Source organism: Meriones unguiculatus, chromosome 6 (assembly GCF_030254825.1).
Source record: "Meriones unguiculatus strain TT.TT164.6M chromosome 6, Bangor_MerUng_6.1, whole genome shotgun sequence".
Lineage (NCBI taxonomy): Eukaryota > Metazoa > Chordata > Mammalia > Rodentia > Muridae > Meriones > Meriones unguiculatus.
Window position 1 is genome coordinate 125,216,022 of NC_083354.1, and position 17,607 is coordinate 125,233,628.

The 17,607-nt window shown below is 41.5% G+C and overlaps 1 protein-coding gene across 3 annotated transcripts in view; it reads left to right on the forward strand.

Moving 5' to 3' along the window:
• Positions 1-490: 490 nt before the first annotated feature.
• The window catches only part of Virma (vir like m6A methyltransferase associated), a 57,926-nt gene continuing 40,809 nt past the window's right edge, over positions 491-17,607 (forward strand). Inside the window, exons 1-4 of one of the 3 annotated variants that reach the window (XM_060385999.1) lie at positions 491-647; positions 9,160-9,275; positions 14,626-14,712; positions 16,905-16,953. In XM_060385999.1, the coding sequence (XP_060241982.1) occupies positions 585-647; positions 9,160-9,275; positions 14,626-14,712; positions 16,905-16,953 (315 nt within the window). In that variant the 5' untranslated portion in view covers positions 491-584. The remainder of the gene's footprint in view (positions 648-9,159; positions 9,276-14,625; positions 14,713-16,904; positions 16,954-17,607) is intronic. The other 2 variants (XM_060385997.1, XM_060385998.1) reach the window with 2 other exon arrangements.

The window sequence follows — 17,607 nt, forward strand, 5'->3', positions numbered from 1 at the left end:
CCTTTTTTCCCTCTTTCTCTCGTTTTCTGAGACAGGGTCTCATGTAGGCCACGCTGGCCCCCAACTCAGAATACAGTCAAGGTCTTACATCCTTATTCTAGTGCTTCCACCTCCAGAAAGCTGGACGGCAGATGTGCACACTTTTCTTCTTTAAAAAAACAAAAAAAACATTCACTCCTTGCATAGTTTTGCTTGGAAATGACGCGCCGTGGGGGGCGTGCGGGGCTGCGATTCTAGGTTGGGCACAGTTTCCCCCTATCCTCTACGCCTCCAGCACTCTAACCCCCCGCAGGCTTCGTGGCGCCGCCGCGCGGAGAAACGCCGAGCTTTGGACCGCGGCGGGCGCCGTAGTCCCTCCCCGCTTCCCTCGGCCCCTCTGGGATTTCGGAGGCCGCCGTGCGCCGCGCTGGAGAAGGCGGGGCTTGAGGCTTAAGGCAGCAAGATGCGACGGGATAGGCCGAGGCTTGCGGCGGCCGCGTCCCGCTTACCGGAAGTGCCGCTGTCTCTCCTCGGCCCGAGCCGCAGCCCCAGAGGTTGGAGAGCTGCCCCGGAAGTCATCTCCCGGTCGCCCGCCCGCGGCAAACATGGCGGTGGACTCGTCCATGGAGCTGCTATTTTTAGACACTTTTAAACATCCGAGCGCTGAGGTAAGGCTTCGCGACCCGATTTCGACGCGGCCCCCTAGCCCCGGCCCGCCTGCTGTGGAGTCGGGGGTCGTCCGGGCCGTGTCCTCGCTCGCTCGCGCCGGGTGGGGGGGTCCTCTGGTCCACACCCCCTCCCCCAGCCGGGTGCGAGCCCCGTGGCCCTGGGCGGCGGCCCTGCCTTTCCCGGCTCGGACTGGGGGCCCGCGTCTGCGGTCGAGTCAGACGCGCCGCGGGCAGTGCTCACTTTGTCCTGTCTGCGCCGAGTCCTGAGGGGGTCCTGGTTCTCAGGTTTTACTTCAGGTGGGATGCAGGCGCGAGGCTGAGCATCTAGGCTTTGACAGTAGTGCCCGGTCCTGACGCCTTCAGGATACGGAGTAACCACGATTCCAAGTCCTTCTCTTCGTTCTCTTTCCTAATGGCAGTCTTCTTGCTCAGTTTGTCGCAACACTTTAATACTTTTGGGGAGGAATTCACTTCTTAGGACATGACATGTCTACGACAGTCTCCTTTGCATGGAGAATACTTGCGAATTATGCAGTATTGAAGGAACTGTTAAAGCCCGTCTTCAGAAAGCAAGGCCGTTGTTTTCCGGGGACAAAGGTGTTGAGTTGTTTTGTGTACAGAATTACTTGGGTGTCCCTGAATGGTCTCGAGATACTTATAATGAGTGTACTGATTGTAGCTAATTGAAGGTTCCCAAAAGCCAGCCAAAAATGAACTTTAACAGAGTCTACATAGAAATTCGGGTGGGAGGAATAGAGAGCAAATGAGCAAGACTCGTATTTCTTTGTCTCGCAGGAAACTCAATCATTTAGAGAACCATTCTTTGGGGATTGTTTCTTGTTTTTATGAAGAGTGTGGTCTTGTATAACGCACCGTAAGACTAGAGTGTTTCATATACTTTCTCAATTGTATGTCCTATGATGAGGACAGTGTCTAGGAAAATATAAACATCGAATGAAAAAGCTTTAAAATGTTCTGCTATGAAATGGGTAGTGATAAGTTTTCTTTAATAAATGGTGTATAAGCCTGTAAAAGTCAATGGTACTTTGGGTTATTGTGTTTTACTGATAGCGAATTTATTTATGTCCTATGAAATAAATTTATTTCTTTCAAGTAGGCCACATAGTATTGTTTAGTGACCGTTTAACCATAATCCAGCTGGACTTGAGAAAACGCAAGTGGAAGCTGTAGTTGTTACCAGAAGAAACTTCTTTACAGAACTAGAGAACAATAAAATTTGAAGAAGTAGCTAGGTGTGGTGCTGATGTTTTTAATCCCAGTACTTCGAAAGCAGAGGCAGGCAGATCTCTGTGAGTTTGAGGCTAGAGTGGTCTCATACCAAGTTTCGAGACAACCAGGGTTACCCAGTAAGACCCTGTCTTAATTTTTTTTTAAGGAAGCATATGTTTCTCGTACTAATCTAACAGGAAAACTGTCTTCATTCTTAGACAGACATTAAAGATCATAGGAGAACAGGGTAGGTTAAAATACCTCCTATGAGTGAGTGAAGAAGGTTTAGAAGAATGCACATTTGAACTCACCTTGAAGGTGTAGGGTTTGTAAGAAGTACAGAAATGTTTGGGTTAGAGTTAAGAGTATGGTGTGTAAAAAGGAGCAGTGGGAATCTCTTGAAATTTATCATTTTTATCTCCAAAAACGTCTAATCACTGGCATGTAGTCCTTAAAAGGGTGTGAATGGTGCTAATTGAATTACAAATCACACCTTTAATCACAGTACTCCTGAGGCCAGCCTGGTCTACAAATTGAATCCCAGACAGCCTGGACTACACAGAGAAATACTCTCTTGAAAAACCAGACAACAACCAATGAAACAAACAAAAACCCAAAAGAAGTCAGTTTGAGGGCAGGTTTGCTGTTTCAAAAGGCCTACAAAACAAAAGGCCCTGAAACCAAACAAAATTCTGAATCAGTATCTGATGTAGAAAACTCTAGTTGATACTTCTTTGTGAACATTAAGGGTGCAGAATTTTAGGTCACTCTTGTGAATATCAAAGACAGTTTCATCAAGGCAGTTGGCATATTGTCCGTGTTAGTAGAGTGGGAGATGTTTCATTGCTGTGGGAAAGGAGGGCTATTGTCAGTGCTCTATTCGGTTATGCTCAAAGGAGCTGTGTGAACTGGGACCTGAGAGGCAGTTTTAAAAACTGTATTGTGGAATTCCTTAAAGATTCCTGAAGACTAGGTACAAATGTTGGAAGCCTATAGTTCTTGAGCAGGGAAATTAAATGATTAGTAAACTCCATTAGGTAGATTAATTGTTCAGTCATAGAAAAGTTGAGTGAAAACAGGTAGCAAAATTAGGAAGAGTAAGTGAGGTGCAGTGGAAACTAGTTAGCAGATGGAATTAACATGTGGAGTGTTTATTGAATATTTTGTGCCAGGAACATTGCTTTGGTTATTTAAATGACTCTTGTCTGATTTTCTATTAGTTTTGAAAGTGTCTTCATTTATAGATAAGAACACTATGTTAAAAGGTCAGTTGCTTCCTGAACTGACATGGCTGCAGTAAGGTAAAATGACAGTCTGGGGCATGCCTGCATTCCTGACATCCAGCTGAAGATTCTTAAGACCAAGGCCACACGGGCCACACAGGAAAAAAACAAAGACAAGGTGTGTGCTACAGCTGCACGAAGAAAGGCACCTGCTGAATTCATCACATTGAATTTCTGGGATCCACTTGGTCAGACCGACTCTAGAGGGTTGTCTTCTGACTTCCACACAAGTACTGTGGCACACAGGCCCACACACATTAGCATTTCTGGCTCTAAAGTGGTGCCAACCCATTTTGCAGTTGGGACTGAGTAGGAAGAAATGCCTGCACGGCACATTAGAGGAGGAGGTACAATAGGAGTAAAAATGAATTAGATAGTTGCTTTGCTTTTAAAGAAATTGGCAGTCTGCTAGGGAAGGTAATCTTTGATTAAACTTTCACGGAGGAATCCTTAAAGGAGTGCAAATGGTTTTAGAGGAGTTACAAATTGTAGTTTGAATGGGCTGGAAGGAAGGCTCAGCAGGTAAGAGCATATGCTGCTCTTGCAGAGGATCAGGTTTACCAGCTGTATACCTGCAGTTTCGGGGGACGAAGTGCCCCTTCTGACTTCTTCAGGCACCAGCACATGTACAATGCCATCGATGCAGGGTACCTGTAAATTAAATACATAAAGAAAAAACACCCTAAATTATGGTTTGTAATGCTGCTCCTTTAACAGGGGGGCCAGAGAGATTGCTCAGTGCTTAGGCACACATACAGCTCTTACAGAGCACCTGAATTTGGGTCCTAGCTCCCATGTCAGGGGGTGCTGAACTGTCTGTAACCCCGGTTCCCTGGGCTCCAACCACACCTCCATGTGCAAACACACCATTAAAACCAAAGTAAGTGTGTAGTGAGTGCTCTTCCACAGGATCTGCGTTCAGGTCGGTACCTCTAGTCACCTGCACATACTCCCCCCAACACATACAAGTACATGTAGTTAAAAATTATAAAAATAATCTTGGGGTGCTATAGAGATGGCTCAGGAATTAAAAACACTTGTTGCTCTTGCAGAGGGACCTAAGTTTGGTTCTCAGCACCCACAGCAGGCAGCCTACAAATGCTTGTGACTCTAGGTCCAAGGAGTCCAGTGCCTTTCTTCAGCCTCCCTGGGCACTGCATATTTAAATTTCATTATAGAAAATTAGAAAGCAGAGTGGGCAAATGACCTAGTGGATAAAAGCACTTGGCTGGCAAGCTTTCCAGCCTGAGTTCAATCCTGGAACCCATGTAAAGGTGAAAGGGGAGAACTGACTCCATATGCATGGTATTTGCATGTGCACATCTCTCTCTCTCTCTCTCTCTCACACACACACACACACACACACACACAAACACACATTAAAATAAAAACTTTTAACAAGTAAAATTTAAAACTAGAGTAAAGTATACACTTTCATATACCCACCCTTCCTTAACACTTTTTTCTCTTTATCTCCTTTACCTTGGCAACAATCACTTCCCCCCATAAACAGTTAAATACTTACTTATGAAGCCAGTTTACTGATTTCAGACTAACAGCTATTTGATTTCTAGAAAATGATGTTCCAATAAAAGAACAAAACAGTATTGCAAATGAAGCTACAAGGTGAGCTGGACAGGGTGGCCTGTGTCTATGAGGCAAGCACGCAGGCGGTGGGAGCATTAGGAGGACGAGCTTTCAAATTACTTTTGACTACAAAGAATAGTTGAGACCAGCTTGGCTTATATGACACACAAATTCAAACAGACAGACAGACAAATACAAATAAAAGCAAGATAAAACTCTAGTATGCATGTAATGTATTTCAGAAAAAGTTGTTTAAAGTAAGATTTATACAGACTATTTGGTAAATGAATGGAAAGCTAATGTATTTTGATGTGAGTTAATTTTTTTCGTCTGTCCCTTAACCATGATAATTAGTACATACTTTGTATTTTGTAGTTTGATAATAGCTTTCTTTATATTAATATTTTCCAAATCTTCTAATACATGTGATTATGCCTAAATGTGTGTCCGTCTGTATTAATGTCCCAGTTTTGGTGTGTAGGTTCTTTTTGCACCTAACATTGTGTTACGGTAAGCCTGCATGAAAGTGAGCTTCATTTAAGAAAAATTCCCCTTGCGTTCTGACCTGCTAGCACATGTCTGAAGTGCAAAGTTAGAGGTACAAAGGGTATCCGGTAATAAGCCAGTCTCTCGTCGCTGTCAGACATCCTGCCTTTTTAAGTGCTAATACTATTATCTGTGTACTAAACTCGTGTGGGTTTATGCTTCTGACTTTTTATAGAAACCCAAAGGGGATAGATTATACAGTTTTTATTTCTTTAATATTGTCTGAGTGTATTTGCTAGGTTCAAGTACACGTGAGTGTATTTTATTTAGAAGGGCTTTTGCTTTAGAACAGTGGTTCTCCATCTTCCTAATGCTGCATCCTAATGCTGTACTGTTCTTTTGGTTGTAGTGACCCCCCCAACTGTAAAACTTATTTTGTTGCTACTTCATAATTGTAATTTTGCTATTGTTATGAAGCATAATGTAAATATCTGTGTTTTCCAATGGTCTTAGGTGACCCCTGGGAATAGATCATTTGACCCTCAAAGGGGTCTTGACCCATAGGTTGACCCACTGCTTTAGAGTTTAGTTAGGAAACTATTATTTATGCACAGGGGACAGCTTAAGTGGCAGGAGTAGATGAGTGAGCTGAGGGAGAGAGTAGAAAGTAAAGGCAGTTACAGGTAGAATGAGAAAGGCAAGCAGATGGCATGAAGTATTCTGACAGTGACTTCCTGTGGAAAAGTGTGGTCTTGAAATCTGACCAGTCTGTTTATAGTCACATTAGTTTATTATCATAACCTTCCCAGAAGTCTCAGTCTCAACCTGCCTTAGGCTTATTTTATTTATTTGTTTATTTATACATTCTATTTATTTATTTATTTACTTATTTAATTTACTCGTCTTTATTTATCTATTCATTTACTCATTTACTCATTTATTTATTTATTTTATTGAGGCAGAGTCTTATATAGTCCAGGCTAGCGGTGGATAAAATTTTCTTTTTGTTTTTTGAGACAGGGTTTCTCTATGTAGCCTTGGCTGTCCTGGAGTCACTTTGTAGACCAGGCTGGCCTCGAACTCACAGAGATCCCCCTGTCTCTGCCTCCTTGAGTGCTGGGACTAAAGTCGTGTGCCACCTTGCCCAGCATGGCAGATAAGTTTTAAACTCCTGATCTTTCTTGTTAGTTTATGTGGGTTTGAATATAAGTTTTCCATGTATGTTAGAAAAGCATTCCTTTCAATTGCTTCACTTACCTTTCCCACTCAGGGCTTAATCTTTAATTCCTTTAAAACAATTTACCTTTAGGCACTTATTAAAAATTCTTACATTAAATGAATATGCCAGATTCTGAGTTTACAGTAAATCTTGTAACATACATTCTAAAAAAGAAAAGGAAAGAAAAGAGAGAGAATGACATCAGTTTGATAAGGTACTTTGGGCACACAAAGGAGAGGACATATCTGGGCTTGTTTAGCTTTTGAGAGGAAGTTGACATCTAAAGAGAGTTGGGCCAGAGCAGTGTGAGGGAGTCTGGTCAGAGGATAGCTGAACAGCATAGTTGAGACCATGAACTTGAAAAATAGCATGGTGTGTCAGGGACATTCACACATGCAGTATTTTGGTTTAGAATAATAAAGAAGACCTAGGACTTTCGCTTGGCTGAAGGAAGGAGCAGGTCTTGATACATGTTTATATTCTAGGAAGACTACATTACTTTTTCAATAGGAGAATGGGGTGGAGCACATTAAGAAATGCAAAATTAGTTAGGGTCCTACTGCTGTGCGTGGCACAGTGCACAGAGCTGAAGGAACAGCAGAAATGAGGGGTTCCAAGACTTGAGAACTGTTCAGGCATTCAGTCCTATGATTTGGAAATTAAATAGATGGTAAGTTAGGTGAGAAGACAAGGAGCCAAATATGACAATGTGTTAGGCATGATGTGGCTAGTGATAGCACCGTGGATGAAGGACAGAGTTCAGTGTTTAAGTTGCCAGCTTTGAAGTATGTGAAGACATTTAAATGCAGAGGTCGATCCCCTGGGGCTTAGTAGAAGCCTAGGTGGAGGTACAGATTAGGAGCTGTCTTCTGGCTGTGGGTAAAGATGTCAGTTTTCATAATCTGGTTGGTTTTGCTCTGTTCAGCCCCATTTGTCCTCTAGGCCTTATGAACTATGTTCTTAGTTTTTTGAAACTTGAAGTTGTATACTTTCCTTATACCCAGAAAGCTCTTCTCCCTCATTGACCCGTCCCCCCGGAACCCTTTCTTCCCATACAAGATCTCACTTTGTGGCTCTGGTTGGCCTTGAACCCATTATGCAGACTAGGCTAGCTTTGAACTTACAGAAATGTGTAGTATATGTTTAATAGAAGTAGTAACAGCTAATACAGAAGATTTCCTGTTATTAGTAGTACATTTTAGGGCTGGAGGTGTGGCTTATTTGGTAGAATGCTTGCCTAGCATGCATGAAGCCCTGGGTTCTATCTCCTTTATCACATGAAAGTGGACCTGGTGGCACATGCCTATAATTTTAGTATTTAGGTAAAGGCAGGAAGGTCAAAATTCAAAGTTATCATGATTTAAAGTTGTTTTTTTTTTTTTTTGACGTCTCTGCTACAGTTCAAGTGTGCAAAATAACTGTAAAGAATGTGATTGTTTCTTTTTATGGCCTTGCATGGGATAGAATTTTCTCTCTTTTTAAAAAAGATCTGCATGTACAGAGCTTTAAAAAGCTCTACACCAGAGGAAGGCACCAGATATCATTATTGATGGTTGTGAGCCACCATGTGGGGGCTGGGAATTGAACTCAGGACTTCTGGAAGAACAGACAGTGCTCTTAACCTCTGAGCCATCTCTCCAGCCCCAGGATTTTCTCTTGAAAAGAATCTAAAATCACCTAGGAATAATATGGCAGTTTTATAGTGTTGGGGTCCAGGATCTGTCTGTGTTGTTCCTCTGCCATTCTTAGAGTATTGCCTGTACTGTTTATAGTAGCTAATGGTAGCATTTATGTGCTGGAAAAGCATCAGAATATGTGAGGAAAGTGGGGAAGGAGTGCCACAGAGTCTGAACCTTCCATTTAAGGACGTGGCCCAGACTTGCCTACTTCATTTTCATTGCATTTATCGTATGTCTGTTCTATATATCCATATATCTGAAGCATCTATAAACATTTCTTGAGTGTCTGGAGTCATGAATAGAAAAAGCTTGGTAACCCTTGGTCTAAGCAAGACATCAGTGGAAAGGTAAATAAATGTACTGCAGAAAGTTTTATGTAATCCCGATTGAGAGACAATTAGGTACATTAGCATAAAGATAAATCATCAGCTATTGAAAAATATTTATTATCTGTGTGTGTGTGTGTATCTCTGTGTGCCAGATATATGTGGGTGTCCTTGGAGATCAGGAGAGGACATTGGGTTCCCTGGAATTGTGAGCTAGTAGATGCTGGGAACTGAAGTTTGGTCCTTCTGGAAAAGCAGCAAGCATTCTCACTTGCTTAGTTCTCTCTCCAGTTCCATCATCAGCTGTTTTTATAAGTGATCTATACAACATTGTAATTAACATAAAATGAAATGATATGTTTCTCTTTGGTGTGGGTATTCAACCCAGTGTCTTGGACATGTGAGGCATGTCCTTTTTGTTGTATATGGGGGGTTGAGACAGGATTTCTCTGTTTGTAGTTCTGTCTGACCTGGAGCTCACTCTGTAGACCAGACTGGCCTTGAACTCAAAGAGATCCACCTGCCTCTGTTTTCCATGTACCAGAATTAAAGACGTGTGCATTTATCACTGAATTACATCCTCATTCCTGGATTTTAAGATTGTTGGTGTCATATTTAGTTGAAAATAAAAGAGCTAAAAGTGTATTTTGAATTGAAAAAGAAATGTTTTACTTACAGTATGTTTCATCCTTGTTTTTATAGCAGAGTTCTCATATAGATGTGGTTCGTTTTCCATGTGTGGTTTATATCAATGAAGTCCGAGTTATACCCCCAGGAGTACGAGCCCATAGTGGCTTACCTGACAACAGAGCCTATGGGTAAGTCAACTCTTTGTGGACTTTTTAAAACTTCAATATGTTCCCCTTCCTCTCCTTCATGTATATGTGTGTGTGTACGTGTGCGTGCTTGCGTGCGTGCGTGCGTGCATGTTTTGAGACACTGGGAATGGCTTGAACATGCTGTGTAGACCAGGCTGGTCTGGAGTGCACAGAGTGCTGTTATTAAATGTGTGTGCCTCCATGCCTTGCCATATGTATTTTTCTTATTTTGAATATTTTTGGTAATGCTCAGGATCAGATCCAGGGTCCATTATATGTTAGGCAAGCATTCTATTATTGACTATTCCAAGCCCAGGTGAAGTGATTTTGATGTGACTTAAAAAAAAAAAAGAATTAGTTTTATATCTAATTATATGTGTGTGTATGTGTGAATGTTTTGTCTGCATGTATGTGTGTATACCATGTGCATGCCTGGTGCCTGTGGAAGTCAAAGAGATGTCAAATCCCCTGAAACTGGATTTAATGGCTAATTGTAAACCACTGTGTAGGTGCTGGGACTCAAACCTGAGTTCCCTGCAAGAGTAACAAGTGCTCTTAACTGCTGAGCCATCTTTCCAGCCCCTAGTTTGAATATTTAAAAATGTGTATTTTTGTTTGTTGTGAGGGGAGTAGACATTGACTCCGGACCAGTGGCATACTCTCCAGTGTTGTTTCCTAACTCCCTGTTTCTTAAAAAAATTGAGATAGTCTAAGTTGTCTAAGCCTTAGTGTAGGCTTCTAGATCAGTCTCTCGAGACGCTGGGACCATAGACGTGTCCCACCATGCCTAGCTTACACAATCCATGTGACTTTGTGTATTTGTGTATAGAAGGCAGAGGTCAGTGTAGGTGTCTTCCTCATGTTCTCTTCCTTCACTTTAAGTGTTTAAAATAGGGTCTGAACTGTTAGGCTAGACTGATGAGCAAGCCCCTGGATTCTCCAGCCTCTGACCCCTACACCCAGTGGTTATAGACTAATCGGGTTTTTGAGGGCGCTAGGAGTGTGAATGCAGGTCCCCATGTTTTGCAGCAGGTATTTTACCTGTTGGTCCACTCCCCAGACCCTATTATATGATTTAAAAAAAAAAAATTGTAGCTTTAAATGAAGGATTGGTTGAATTAGCAAGTGATTGTGCATTTCTCTTTCTTGGGTTAGGTAGATAACTTTAATAATTGACATGAAGGAGGGGTTTTATTTTTGTGCAATATGAAAATAATTATTTTCTAATTTTAGTTCTATAGGTTGAAAATAGAAGTCAAAGTTTGGCTGTGAAAGTGTGACTTTATATGATAAGTGCATCTTAAAAAGAGCTTCTAGTTTCCAGCACAGGCACTGGTTTTGTATATTAATAGATTTCATTTTGTTGATAACTATTTGTAACTCCATTTTATTATGTAAAATAGTTAAACCTGCTACTTCTTGGTGAAGATTACGGGACAGATTCAGCATCAAAGTTTATTTCTTCCTAATTGTGAAAAATATATTTATAGAAGTAGACATGAAAGTCTTAGAGGTGTCATTCAGAAATTACAATGTAAAATATAAAACAGATTAACTGTCGTTTGCAAGAGACCTCATATTTTTTTCCATGTTTAAGAAAATTAGGAAGCGGGGCCAGAGAGATGGCTTAGAGGTTAAGAGCACTGTCTGCTCTTCCAAAGGTCCTGAGTTCAGTTTCCAGCACCCACATGGCAGCTCACAACCATCTATAATGAGATCTTCGGGTGTGCAGGTGTGCATGTAGGTAGAACACTGTATGCATACTAAATGAATCTTAAAAAAGAGAGGAAAGAAAAGAGAATTAAGAGGCATGAGACTAGATTAGTTGGTAGAGTGTTTGCTTAGTATACAAGAAGCCCTGGTTTGACCCCCAGGCATGGCATAAAGTAGTCGTGCCATACCTGTAATCCAGCACTGTGGAGGTAGAACCTGGAATTTTAAGTTTCAGACCAGCTGGGACTATGTAACATGCTGTCTTACATAGTCTGGAAAAACAGCAACCACAAAAACTAAGCTAAAATTTGAACTGTGCATAGTAGACATGTGTGTATTTCTAGCACTTGGGAGGATCAGACATTCAAAGTAATCTTCAGCTACATAGCAAGTTGAAGGCCAGATGGGGCCACAGGGTACCTGAGATCCTGTGATACCCTCCCCCCAAAAAAGGGGGTTAGTATGGGTCAGTTGGTAAAGTGCTGGCTGCACAAGTGTAAGAACTGGAGTCCAGTCCCTAGTGTCCATGTGAAGAAGAGAACTGTGATACTGTGAACATGTGGTATATGAATCTGTAACCCCAGCCCTGAGGAAGCACAGACAGGACTCCTGGGCTTGCTGGCCTCAGTCTAAGTGAAATGGCAAGCTCCAGTTTCCTCAGAGACTACCAAACAAAATGAGGTGGAAAGCAAATTGAAGAAGACATCTGACATTAACCTCCAGCCTTTACTTAGCCGCCTTAGTCCTTTATTTTTGTAGTCGAGATGCAGGTTTGAACTGTGTGTCAGTGGGAGTGGGGCTGCAGTTTGCTCACAAGCTCACTTGTGTGCTGCTTGTGGGAAGCTGCCGTTCCTTGGTAGCAGATGTTCTCTCTGGAGGCTCTTCCTGCTCAGTCCTAACAAAGCTTCCTCCAGAGCGAGGGGTGCACAAGTGAGTCCCCCCGGGGAGAAGCCTCCGCCAGCATGTGCTGTAACTTACTACTGGCATTGACACACTAAGAGTTTTCCTTACTCTCTTAGTTACACACTCCACTACAGTATAGGAGGGGGCTATGCAGCTGTGAAGAGTAGGAAGCAGGGGTCACTGGAGGCATCTTGGAGGCTGGCCGTGGCAGCAGGAAAAGATCCGCCCTTCACTGCAGTGGGTAGAATATTTACTGTGCTTTCTTTCTGCTCCCTGGTTCTTAGCTGGGGGTGAGTGGCTCCTTATGCTGGAATGAGACAGGAAAGTACCAGGGACATTTACGCATGGCTAACACGTGGAGCAGTGAAATTAAGGATGAATGGAGTAGAGCAAACATGAGAAACCTACAGGGCATCTTTTTCACAAATTTTATTACATATTTACTTATGCTTATGTGTATGTGTGTATGTGGCCCTTCATGTGTCATGGGGTCATGGGTGGAAGTCAGAGGACACCTTGTAGGAATCAGTTCTCTTCTTCCACCCTGTAGGTTCCCCCAGGAATGAAGTCAGGTCATTAGTATTGGCAGCAGTCTTGTCCAGTGAGCCATTTCCATGCCCTGAAGCCTGCAGTCTTTTTTCTTTTCTTTTCTTTTTTCTTTTCTTTTCTTTTCTTTTCTTTTCTTTTCTTTTCTTTTCTTTTCTTTTCTTTTCTTTTCTTTTCTTTTCTTTTCTTTCCTTTTCTCTCCTCTCCTCTCCTCTCCTCTCCTCTCCTCTCCTCTCCTCTCCTCTCCTCTCCTCTCCTCTCCTCTCCTCTCCTCTCCTCTCCTCTCCTCTCCTCTCCTCTCCTCTCCTCTCCTCTCCTCTCCTCTCCTCTCCTCTCCTCTCCTCTCCTCTCCTCTCCTCTCCTCTCCTCTCCTCTCCTCTCCTCCCCTCCCCTCCCCTCCCCTCCCCTCCCCTCCCCTCCCCTCCCCTCCCCTCCCCTCCCCTCCCCTCCCCTCCCCTCCCCTCCCCTCCCCTCCCCTCCCCTCCCCTCCCCTCCCCTCCCCCCCCCGCCCCATGCTAGGGAGCAATAATATGCAACACATTTTTTTTTTTTTTAGTTAAAAAAATTCAAAGATTTATTTCTTTATTACTTATGTAGTGTTCTGCCTGCAGGCCAGAAGAGGGCACCATATCTCATTGTGTATGCTTATAAACCATCATATAGTTGCTGGGAATTAAACTCAGGACCTTTGGAAGAACAACCACTACTCTTAACCTCTGACCCATCTCCCTAGCCCACAGCATACTTTATAAATGTTTTTTTTTTCTCAATATAAAACTCAGAAATATAAAGGCAAACTCAAAGTTTCTGTAATATCTCTGACCTGAGAGGCTCCTAAATTTGATTGGATTTTTAAAAATTTATTTGTTTTGTTTTATTTTTAAGATAGGATCTTTTTGTAGCCTTGGCTATCCTAGAACTAGCTCTGTAGACCAGGCTGACCTCTGCCTCCTGAGTTCTGCGATTAAAGGCATGCCCCCAGCACAGCCTGACTGACTTGTTGTATTTTTTAAAATATTTATTTTCATCCATCCATCCATCCATCCATTTATTGAGACAAGGTTTCTCTGTGTAGCAGCCATAACTGCCCTGGAACTCACTTTGTAGACCAGGCTGGCCTCAAACTCTCAGAGATCTACCTGTCTCTGTCACAATTGCTGGGATTGAAGGCATGCATTATTACTGCTCCTTGTATTTTTAATTTTGTCTATGTGTGCGTGTGTGTGTGTGTGTGTGGGGGGGTGCAGATACACCCATGGAGGCCAGAAGAAGAAGCTGGATCCCTTGGAGCTGGTTATTTGCAGTTGTGAGCACAGGGTGGTTTCTGGGAAACACACTGGGGTCCTCTGTTGGAGCGGTGCTTGCATTGAACTGCTGAGCCATGTCTCCAGCCTGCTCTGTTCTTTACTTTCTGGCTTGGTTTTCACTGTGTAGCCTGGACTGGCCTTGAGCTTGTAATAGACTTTCTGGCTCATCTTTTTAAGTGCTGGGCATACAGGCACACACTACCATATCTGGCTTTGGGTTTTGTTAGTTTTCTTTTTTAGAGTTTTGTGGGGAGGATGTAGGTGTGGGTGTGTATGCCACAATGTATGGTGGAAGTTGGAGGAAAGCATTCAGGAGACAGTTCTTTCATATATGGGTCCTGGGGATTGAACTGAGGTTGTTGGGCTTGGTGGGAACCTTTACCATGTGAGCCATTTTGTTGTCCTGCTAGTCTTATAAATGTGCTGTCTTACATAAAGTTAGGTTTTCAAGTCATTATGTTGTGAAAGTCTAGTATCCTTTGATTATTTTTGTTTAAGTTTTTTGGTGTTGGGGATTGGACCTAGAGCCTAATGCATTCTAGGTAGGAGCTAGCTGTATCCCTAACATTAAAATTAAAATTTTAATTTTAAATTAAAAAATTTAAATGTTTAAGGTAAATAACATGTAGTAGGTGAAACAACTAAAATTATTTTTCTGATTTTGATGATTAAAAGTTCATTTTTAATAATGCTTAGATGACTTGAGAATTGGATAGGATTTTGTTAAAATATGCAAGTCATTTGCTTTTTTGTTATTTAAATTCTTGGAATATTTTTTCTTGTCTTAGGACTGTCTAGGACTTTGTAATTACTGTGTTTTTGTTTTACTATAGGAACTAATTACTAAAAAGGCTGACATCTTGACCTTGTTTGATTTACAGGGAGACATCTCCACATACATTTCAACTAGACTTATTCTTCAATAATGTAAGCAAACCAAGTGCTCCAGTTTTTGATAGGTTGGGAAGGTATGTATGTACTTAACAATTTTATCGGAAACCTCACTGAGTCAGAAAGCAAACCCTTCTGTTATGTAGCTAGAAGGAAGTATCTGGTGGTGGACATAAGAATGCAAGGTTTAACTTTCTTTTTGGGCATTATGAAAATGTTGGACTCCTGAGAGACTCTTAACAAAATAAAAGCTTAAATGTGTGAAATAATAGCCATCTTTCGTTTGCTTTTTACTTGTGTGTGGATGCATCATAAACATCACACTGACGTGATTTATTACTAACCTCATCTGGAAAAGGCAGCTTTTTAATTCTTAAAAGCTATATTAGAGCCCACAGCAGCCCAGTGTCCAAGTGGGTTTCCTCATAAAGGGAACAGGGGCTGTCTCTGACATGAACTCAGTGGCTGGCTCTTTGATCACCTTCCCCTGAAGTGGGGGTAGTCTTACCAGGCCACAGAGGAAGACAATGCAGCCAGTCCTGATGAGGCCTGCTAGGCTAGGATGGAAGGTGAGGAGGACCTCCCATACCAATGGACTGGGGAAGGGCCATGGGAGGAGAAGAAGGATTGGGAAGGTGGGTTGGGAGGAGACGAGCGAGGGGGCTACAGCTTGGATACAAACTGAATAAATTGTAATAAATAAAAAAATGTAAAAAGCTATATTAGGCAAAATAACCATTTGATGAGTTTAATAAGAACTCATTAAAAATCATTATAACATGAGAAAAATTAAAGCCATCTTAAAGGTAATAAAATTCATTTTTACTAGGAATTAGCAGACTTCATTCAATCTTTCCTGATCCTCTTAATTTCTTACATTGAAAATTTAGCATTTTAAAAACCCAGACAACATATGCTACACTGAGCTGTAGCCCCAACCGTAGAGTGAGTTATTTTCTTAAATTTTGGGGTACTTTTTTGGAGGGAGTGTTAGGGATTGAACTAAGGCTTTGGATACCAGACAAGTACTCTATCACAAAATGACATCTTCAGCCCCATCGTGTACATTTTTTGTTGTTAGAGTATAATGTCATGGGTTCTCTGTCTGTTCATTAAATTTTTGTGGAGGTGCTCGTAAAATTTTAACTAATGTGTATGCTTAACCCAAACCAATTACATTAGAGTCATTTGTGGCTTGAAAAAAATTTAACATTTGATTACGTTGAAATATTTAAAGTAGAAAAACTTTTTAAAAATTTTTATTTGAGACAGAGTTTCTTTTTTTTTTATTTTTATTTTTTTGAGTTTCTCTTTGTAGCCTTGGCTTTTAGGACTTGCTTTATAGACCAGGCTGGCCTGGAACTCACAGAGATCTGTCTGCCTTTGTCTTTCTGAGTGCTAGGATCACAGGCATGCGCCACCACACCTGGCTAGAAAACTTATAAGAGTATTTATTTTGTTTTTTGTATCTCTTTATTCTAACCTAAGCACCTCAATATAAAAGTAAACACTGTTGAAAACTGCTTTTCTTACTAATTTTGAGTTATTGAAAAATGTACAAGTTCTGCTAACAGATCTATACTAGAGACAGAGTATCCGACACGTAGATATCATATGATGAAAATACCTAAAATAATGCAGTGTACTGAACTGATGAAAACAGACTTTGAAAAACAAGGTTGTAGCATTACTACTACTAATAACTTTGTAATAGTTTACAGATTACAGGAAATGGTTTACTACTATAGTTTAGCCATGTAGGAACAACAGAAGCCCCTTTCGTTCTTAGGGGGAGTGAAAAATGTTATTAGCCATTTTAGTAACTATGTTTTGTGTACTTTTAAGCAGTTTTTAAATATTACAGAAAACAGTAAACATAGGATGCTGCACATTTTCTATAGACCCAGGTCTTTGTCGAGGAGCACCCAAGGTCCAACCCCAGGCCCTGCAACTGCCCTTCAGCACTCGCTGAAGCCTGGCCTAGCTGGGTCTAAGACCCCAGGACAGGGCCACAGGTACATTCCATGGTGCCATCTTGGGAAGCAAGGTTTTGTTTATTATTTTTACGTGTACATGCCATGGTAAGGTGTGTAGGGCAGAGCACAACTTCATAGAGTTGGTCTTTTTTTCCCCTTCTGCCTCATGTAGGATTTGGGGATTGAACTTAGGTAGAAGGTGCTTTTACCCAGTGAGTCATCTCACCAGCCAGAACTTCATAATTTGTAATATTTATTTGAGCCTTTGTGTTTATTCTCACTCCTTTTCACAGCCTGGAATATGATGAGAATACTTCTATCATCTTTAGACCAAACTCAAAGGTAATTGAAGATGTTACTTTTTTACCTTCTTTCTTCTGTTCTTTTATTTAGTTTTTGATCCAAGTAAGTCAGTGAGACAGAACTGGACTCAACATTTCAGGAAGGTATCTCTTGTCTGCATCTTGCAATTAAAGGCTGTTTTAAAAATCTCATTATTCTCTGTCAAAGAGCCTGATTCATTTTATGCTACATATAAAATAATGTATCATTAAAAAAAAGTAACGTGCTGGGGTTGTATAGGTGGCTCAGTGGTTAAGAGTACTTGTTGCTCTCACAGAACCCACATGATGGCTCACAACCATCTGTAACTCCATTTCCAAAGGCTCTGATGCCATTTTCTCACTTCCACTGACATAAAACAGGTGTGTAGTGCACATACATACACACAGACAAAACATCATACACATAAAATAAGTAAGTCTAAAAATAAAGAGCTTCCAGACCTCTCTTCCTGGAAAAGATGAGCATTTTAGGGCCTGTCTTTTAAGTGGGTAGACAAGTTCATAGTGTTCAGGCCAGGAAATTATTATTAGATACTGCTATGTTCTGTTAAAGTTTTGGTTTTTTGTTTTTGTTTTTTTATTCCCAAGACAGGATTTTTCTGTTTAGCCTTGGCTGTCCTGTCCTTGCTTTGTAGACCATGCTGACCTTGAA